The 8,337-nt window shown below is 38.3% G+C and overlaps 1 protein-coding gene across 2 annotated transcripts; it reads left to right on the plus strand.

The window, feature by feature from the left end:
* Positions 1 to 2,291: 2,291 nt before the first annotated feature.
* On the plus strand, positions 2,292 to 6,374 carry hlx1 (H2.0-like homeo box 1 (Drosophila)). Of its 2 annotated transcripts, XM_042503445.2 has the most exons (4): positions 2,300 to 2,961; positions 3,369 to 3,554; positions 3,691 to 3,875; positions 5,458 to 6,374. In XM_042503445.2, exons 1-4 carry the CDS (start codon positions 2,505 to 2,507, stop codon positions 5,791 to 5,793), a joined length of 1,164 nt encoding a protein of 387 aa, XP_042359379.1. In that variant the 5' UTR covers positions 2,300 to 2,504; the 3' UTR covers positions 5,794 to 6,374. The 2 variants fall into 2 exon arrangements, with proteins under 2 accessions (XP_087945773.1, XP_042359379.1); XM_088089647.1 differs by lacking the exon at positions 3,369 to 3,554 and having other exon boundaries at positions 2,292 to 2,961.
* Positions 6,375 to 8,337: the final 1,963 nt, after the last annotated feature.

The raw sequence follows: 8,337 nt of genomic DNA on the forward strand, positions 1-8,337 counted from the left end.
ATATTATTTTTATTTTAAAAAATTTAGGGGAATTTTTTTCTTTACTTTTTTTGTTAATTGTGCAATTTTCTTGTATATTTTCCACAATTTCTTTGCTCATTTTTAGGCCATGTCTTGTTGCTCATTGCCTTCTCCCCATGTTTTTGAAAAAAAAAAAAAAAATCAAACCAATTTGCTCATGTTTCAAAGGGTTAAATTTCTGTGAGCAGCAATAAACACTGTCTCTAGTTCACGAGAAAAGCACATACTTTCATATTGTAGCTTAAAATAAATGTTCAAATCTCAGCTCTTCACAGCCCTGTTGAGCAGACGGAGCCTGCATGTGTACAGTGTAAAAGGCTGATCTGAGGCCTGTAGCTGTTTTTAATGCTTCCCACTGAAAAAGCTCATCAGCACCTGAAATAACTCGAGGCGTGCTGCGTCTGCTACATCCTCTTCCCTGGATTGTTTTGACTGCATGATGGAGGGCAAACGTTAAATCTCTATTTCTAATTTTAACCCGGAAAAGTGTCACTCGAAAACAGCATGATAGGAGGCAGTCAGGGTCATCGGCGCTTCCGGCCGCATGAATCAAGACTAAATGAATGCGGGGCTTCAGAAGCCATTGTTTCAACACATGCGGGACAAACGGGGGGGAGACGGTGTCGATGCACGACAGAGAGGGGGAGAAAGCGAGGAGGAGTTCATATTAATTGTTAGTGGAAAAATACACATGATAAATTCTGATAAGTTGATTTTACTCCTTTAAAAAAAAAAAAAATCTAGGAAACCGATTTCCTTGAAAAATGTTCGTAAATTTATCAATATTAGTTTAAGTTTACTTTGTATCTAATAGCTACATTTACTTATAATTTATCTGTAGATACTTAATTCTGTGAAGTCGTTGCAACTTAAAAATAACAAGTTTATTGAAATCAGTCTTTCTATATTTTAGCAACTTCAGTAAGCCAAAAAGACTCTCCTGTGCTGCACTGTAAAAACTGACAAGTTGATTTTTTACTTTTTTTTAATCTAGCGAACCAATTGCCCTGAACAATGTAGGCAATTGTAATTATTAATTTATGTTTACTTTATAGTTCATCGTACAGTTAGCTTAAAATGTAGATATATTACTTCATTTTGTGAAGTTGCAACGTAAAAATGACAAGTTGAATTAAATCAGTCTCCCTATGTTTTAGCAACTTCAGTAAACCAAGTAGGCTATACTGAGCTATACATTTGTATTCTGCTGGTTTTAAACAGTCAGTCATATTTGTATTTTAACTGCATTGGCAAAATCCTCATTGTGATGATCAAATTAAGTCAGACTAACTTGGTTTACTGAAGTTTCCAACACTTTGAAAGAACAAGGTAACTGTCATTTTTAAGCCCCAGCAACTTCAAAACATTAAGCAAATTTCAAGTAAAGGTAACACTTCAATATAAAGTTAACATAAATTAAGATTAATAGTTATATTTACTAACATTTTTATAGGCAATCGTTTTTCTATATATGCAGGTTTTTTTTTAATTTTATTTAAATTATAACATGTTGTTGGCCAGGACCCAACGTGTGAATCTTGAGGGGCCTCGCGGATGAAGTATCGCCTCTGAAGTTAATTGTGTTTGTGCTTTTCGAAGGGAATCGGTTTCCTCTGTTTATTATGAGCATGGAGACGGATTTGCGTCACCGTGCAACTTGCAGGTCGAGATAAAGTTGCACAAATATTGAAAAAGGGAAGTTCTAACAGTCATTATAAAAGTCCCCCCCTCCGCTCCGGAAGAAATAAGGATTTCTGCTGTATCCTAAAATACTAAAGCAGGTTCTATTTTGGGGGCAAATCTAGCAGGAATATCCGCTCATTTAACACGAATCACAGCCCATCAAAAACAGGATGAGGGGAGCTAATAGAGCCTCTCCTGGGCTCGGGGTCATATGATTACACTCCCATTCTATACTGTCAATTATTAAATATGTATTTATAATAAGTAAAGTGGCATGTTTTTCGATTTGATTTTTTTGACGTTTTTTCAGTATTTTGTTTTGAAAACTGTCACATCGAGCACATTCTTGAAAATATTTGTACTCCACAGCATGCACGCATCTTCTTATTATGTATTTTCATGCACAAAATTGGAAATTAACATGCAAATCTTAGTATTTTTTGCGCTCTGGTGGGTGTGGGTTCTCTTTAAGTGATCAATCCATCATCTCAGGATCAAAATTGTCCCGGTCGTGTGTGTGTGTGTGTACGTGTGTGTTACATATCATCATCCTCATTTATAAGGGCGTGATGTGAGCGAGTGCAAAACATTCATTGGCTCAGAAAGCGACCAATCAGTGTCAGCGCAGGAACTTCAGAGTGGAACTGCAGGGTTTGGATTTCAGAGTTGGGAGAGCGATTTTGGCACTGACACAAAGAGGACGGTCATCTGTCTTCCCCCCCTTAAACGCAATCCCTGCTTTTTTACATGCCTGTCCGTTTATACCCTCTTCTGAGAAACAATACGCGACAGGCTGCGGGATGTACACGGCCGGGCTCAACCCGTTTTACGCGTCAAATTTTAGCCTCTGGTCCGCGTACTGCGCGGGGGGCTTCGCTGTGGATACCATGAAGAAACCCTCGTTTTGCATCGCTGACATTTTGCAGGCTGGAGATGCGGAGAACATACCGGGGTCGTCGGCCCTCGTGGTGCACATGGGACACCACCAGCACCACCACCAGCGCGCGCAGCACGGCCACTCCGGCAGCTCGCCGCTGCGCCCTGCTCCCGTCGCGCCGGAGCCGTCCGTGTACGGCGCGAGGGTGAGTCCGGCGTCTCCGTACCACAGACACGGACTACAGCTCACATCAGTCTCCAGGACTGCATTTAACTCCCAACAAGCTCCCCCGCCTTCAAGCAAAGACCTCAAATTTGGAATTGATCGGATATTGTCGACGGACTTTGATCCAAAAGGCAAAGAAAAGTCGTCGTTAAGAGGTGAGATTTTATTATTTCGCAGCGTATTTCCCAGCAGATACGTGTTTACAGAGAAGCTTCCTGTCGTGTCAGCCAAAGATTACAATACATAGACGTGTGTTTTATGTCTTTTTTTTTTTTGCTAAAATTAAGTGACACAAGATTAAACTTTAAGATCTGCATGCAGCTTGTTAGTTTATCGCACTGAAACTTGTTCACAGAGTAGTAAGAGCGCAAAAAGCTCCATAACTTGCAGTTTAAGGAGTCCTGTGGGGAACTCCTTTGCTCTTTTGCCCCCTAACCAGAGAGGTCAGAGGTCAGGTTCAGCTGGAAGTTTTGCTTCAAGTCACATCAGTACTCACACTTGAACCCAGACTTTGAATTTTTCTCTCTCTAAATAAGCCCATCATCTCTCGCTCTTACAACAGATCTCACATCCATCGTTAGCTCGAACCATCAGTCAGGGATCCACGTCCCCATTCAGCCTCCGGCCAGCCAGTACTTCTCCTCCATAGACCCCGGGATGAGCGACGCGTCCTCCATGATGAGTTCACTAGGCAGCAGCAGCAGCAACAGGCATTCAGGCCAGCATCAGTTTCAGGACACCTTCCCAGGTAGCCACCACATGTAGGACTGAAGCAGACAGGAAGCTGGCCCCGTCCAGCTCTCTGTTTGTTTGTAGGTGTGAGACACGGGCACTGGTTTTTGTTCTCTGTTGTTTTAATCTCATGTCCTCCTCTTATTTTTTAGGTCCGTACGCTGTCCTCACCAAAGACACAATGCCACAGACGTACAAGAGGAAGAGGTCGTGGTCGAGGGCAGTGTTTTCAAACCTGCAGAGGAAAGGACTGGAGAAGAGATTTGAAATACAGAAATATGTCACCAAGCCAGACAGAAAACAGCTGGCCGCGATGCTCGGGCTGACAGACGCTCAGGTGAGATGTGTTGAGGTTTACCTGCACAGGTCTTATGTTTGGGTCACATCTTGCAAGAATGAGTTTTAGTTGTGACTCAAACCACATCTGCACAAATGGATTATTTTTCAGGTGTGCCAGATGAATAGAATAGATTATAACATAAGAAATAATAACAAAATAAATAATCTTTGCAACATTTCCTTTAAATATTTGCAGTATCAACTATCAAATTAAATACGATTATTGTGTTATAGGCTTATCTGTCAACCCGTTTATATTGTTATATTTTAATGTCTGTATGTTTTATTATGTAGTTTTATTTTTGGATGCCATGGTGATGTTGTAGATATATTATTTGCTGTAAGAGAGAAGTGCAATTTGTTGATTAGTTCCTTAATAAATTGGCTTCAGTAAGAATAGCCTTGTGGTGATCCAAGTGAACAATAAAACCACAGGGCCATAGCCAAAATTTTAGAAACACCAAAGTCATGAGCCCCCTTAACCCCCCTTAGGAAAAAATGGCATAAAAAATAATTTATTTATTCATTTATTGACTTTGCCATATTTAATAATTCTGTTTACATTTCTTTTTTTTTTACTTTTTTAAATTCCCTACAATGCATGCTGGGTCTAAATGCTGACATTTTTACTCTTCCAGCTATTAAAAATACTCGAAACAACCTATAAAATACCAGCCACAGGCAGCTAAAAACTAAAATTCCCACAGAAATTGCAGTGAACAATGGCCACTGTGTCCTTGTTGACAGCTCTGGCACTGACAAACCATTGAAATGATATGAAATTAAAACTTCCATATTACAGGGTCGGTTGCACTTACAGTCTTTAGGCCAAAGTAATATCACACACTGAATGGTTAAAAAGGAATATTTTGTTAATTTTCTTATGAGATACTCACATGTTTGCACAACTTGCACAACAAGTAACAAGAGCTTTATATTCAAAATAAATTGATAATTGGGGGGAAAAGGAGCTCTAGATCCAGATGTTAAACTTGAGTTGGCACAGCTGCATCATAACTCGTGCAACCTGATTGGCTGAAAGACTTCCCAGTGAAATCTCACCATATCTTGAGTCCTTGTTTACATTTCATCATACATCAGGGTCACTTAGTCTCACCCAGCAGCATGTCAACATTAATGAGAAGGGACACACATGATCTCAATTTAATAATTATTTCTAAATAACATTGTATTTGAAAATATTCTGTATATTATTATGCTCAGACAAGGAACATATTTCCTGTCATCTACAAGTGTTCAACAATGTTTTTACGCAATATTTACACTTGTTATGCAGCTGTTGTGCAGCTCTCCCTTCCAAAGGAGGTTTTTGAAATGTGTATTTTTTATCAAAGTGAGAAAAAAAGAGTATTCTTGGAGCACTATATCCAAAATATTTAAAAGGATGTGACTTTACTTTTTATTTTCTATAATAAGGCCTATGTTATTCCACAAGGCTCTGCTCAAATTTAACTTAAAAATATCAAGGAAAATGTGAGAAAATCAAATAAAGAGAAAATGCTGCAGTTGTATGTCCGTGAATAACAGTGTGATCTAACAGCGTCTGTGCGTGTTTTCAGGTGAAGGTTTGGTTCCAAAACAGACGCATGAAGTGGAGACACTCCAAAGAAGCGCAGGCCCAGAAGGACAAGGAGAAAGAGCAGCCGGACAAGAGCGCGTCAGAGCCGGGCAGCAGGGAGCCCAAAGAGCCGGCGGAGGAGTCTGAGTGTGAGAGCGAGGGACGGAGCGAGTGTGAATCCGACGACGAGGCTCCGGAGGAAAACTCTGACGGACATTTGGACATTTCCGAGCCAACAAACAAAACCAGCGTGATCATGAGTGGCAGCGGGCCGGCAAGCAACGCGGAGGCGGCGGCCGCACTCACAGACACGGAGGCCTCTCAGATACTCATATGAAAGCAGCTTATGAACGACAAGGGTTTTTTTTTTTTTTTTTTTAAATTTGACAGAAGAACGACAGTGATGTTCATCTGGAGTGTCAATTCAGTAGCAAGACATCTGCAACGTAAAGCCAGGCCTGTATCTGTCTAATTCCTGGGAACAAGTGGAGCAACAACATATTATTTGTTCTATAAAACAAAAACGCATTAATTTTAGCCCAGACACAGACAACATAGTCCAAATGAATTTGTTAATTTTATTACATTTTGAATATTTTTTTACTTTCTTTAAGGCTCTATTGATAAAACCACAGGCTATTTAAAACATTTTTTATAATCGGCCTCCAGTGTCTCCTTACTGCCGTTTCCTCTCGATGGCTTTCGTGTGCATCATGTTTTCCTCAACTGAGGGAAATAATGCGGTTGTGAATTTTTTTTAGGTTATGAACCACTCGTTTTCACGTGATGAATGAAATTTCAGAACATCACAGCAGTGTTCATGTATTATTTGTGTTGTCTGGATATATAGTTGTGCTATTTTGTTAATAATAATTTGCACTGAAAATATTGTAAATAAAATGTTTCTTACTTTGAAAATCGTATTATTATTATTATTATTATTATTATTATTATTATTATTATTATTATTATTATTATTTCACGAATCAGGTCAGAAGCCTAAAAAAACCAACGTGTGTGTGTGTGTGTGTGTGTGTGTGTGTGTGTGTGTGTGTGTGAGAGAGAGAGAGAGAGAGAGAGAGTTTTATTTTTGATAGTTTTATGTTTCATTTGTTTTTACGTTTTAAAAAATGAAAGTCCCAGTTGCCGTCAAAATAAACCAAATCAAGGAGAAGTTGCCTGCAAGTAAATATTCAACAAAATAAATTAAAATTTAAAAAAAAGAAGCGGAAACTCGAGTTGCCATACAAGTTGTGGTCGTTTATTCCGCAAAAATAAATAGGTTACCAAAAGTCATTAGCATAGGGCTATATATAAATACGAGTCGAAATAATTTGCTCTGATGTGACTTTTAATTTTGTCTAATAGTTTTGAAAATTATAATATAACAATAGAATAGATTATATATTGGTATTATTAAATTATTAAGATATAGAATAATATAATATTCATTCATTAGAATTAAAACGAGGGAAGACATGGGCCTTATTTTCATCGGGTCATCGTACGTCTTAAAGGTTGAGTGGATCAAATCATCCCGCCATGATAAATGTGAACATCTTCCTCTTCTTTAAGCGCATGCATGTAATTCAGATTCCTCCTGAGGACGTTGCAGCTCTGGCCGAAAGCGAGAGAGAAGAAGAAGAGGGTAATTTATAGTTTGTATACATTTACTGGCTCCAGATAGAAACGACGACCCGGATGAGTATATTTTATATATCCAGACGCAGATACAATCAACATCTCCTCCTTTTATAGCGCTGCTCATAACCTCCCTCTGCAGAGTCCGCCTCAGATCTGCTCCCTCTTAATATGAATAACAATGAGGGAGGACCGCGTTGTGTTGAAATGTCATTTCTCAATCAGCCTTGATGCTGAAGGTCAATGGTGACTGCTCAAGATTTATACGATAGGAGAAATCTACATTATTGCTGCAACACATGTCCCAACCGTGCACATGCGCAACACAATTAAATAGTTAAAGGATGTTTAATGACATGATGTCATGACTCACCCCCTCCCTTTACATGTCTGTTAAGTTTATCTGCGTCTGTCAGAGTAATTATATTTTATAGGAGCACATAAATCTGGAATAACCCGTGATGACTCTTTATTGTCATTCCTCAGCTTTCAGTGTCTTAACAACAAGTTATAGTTTTCTGCTTTGTTGCCTAATGTTTAAGTATTTCTAGTGCAAAAACATGATGATCAATTCAGAAAAATCATACTGACTAAGTGTTTTCCAAACAGATGCACATCAGTGACACATAGATTGTGTAAGATAAGAGGTTACATTTATTTAAGAGCTGCAGAATATTATCATTTGGGGGGTTAATCTTGAACAATCTGCCATTGTTATTAAGAGGTTTGTTGATGGAAAAATAGTTCTGATGGAGTATGATGCAGCTTTCAATCAAGTTTAATTGGTTAAAATAAACAACAATCACAAAAACACCAGTGGTGGAAGAAGTATGCAAATATACTTCAGAAAAAGTAGCAATAACACTGTAACAGCTATTGCAAGTAATAGTCTTGCATTTAGATGTTTACTTTGGTGAATGAAGTACAGTAATGAAGTTCTGTCAGCAGGGCCACAGGATTTTAGATTTTAAATACTGAGGTCAGCAGCCCCATACTGAAAACATTTTAACCAAAACGGTTGTACATTATTTTGACTAGACAGTAAGAGTATGTCTTTACATCTTATATTTCTTTTTTTATTATTATTTAGATTCTCTATTGGAATTAAGTAGTTGTTTTTTAGTATCCTTCAATAATATTTTCTATATGCTACAATTCTCTTTCAAATCCTTCTCCTCCTTACTTTAAATAAAGTATGGTCAGTCTTTTATTTACTGACACCAAATTTAAATTTAAGTAA

The sequence above is a fragment of the Plectropomus leopardus genome, chromosome 16, assembly GCF_026936395.1.
Source record: "Plectropomus leopardus strain MGB_pleo_1.0 chromosome 16, ASM2693639v1, whole genome shotgun sequence".
NCBI classification, from domain to species: Eukaryota; Metazoa; Chordata; class Actinopteri; order Perciformes; family Serranidae; genus Plectropomus; species Plectropomus leopardus.

Excerpts from the sequence above, each read along its gene's own strand:
- hlx1 (XM_042503445.2), top strand. The coding sequence starts at position 2,505 with ATGTACACGGCCGGGCTCAACCCGTTTTACGCGTCAAATTTTAGCCTC. Across the intron at positions 3,555-3,690 it reads GTTTCAGGACACCTTCCCAG|GTCCGTACGCTGTCCTCACC; the intron begins GTAGCCACCACA and ends CTTATTTTTTAG. Across the intron at positions 3,876-5,457 it reads TCGGGCTGACAGACGCTCAG|GTGAAGGTTTGGTTCCAAAA; the intron begins GTGAGATGTGTT and ends GCGTGTTTTCAG.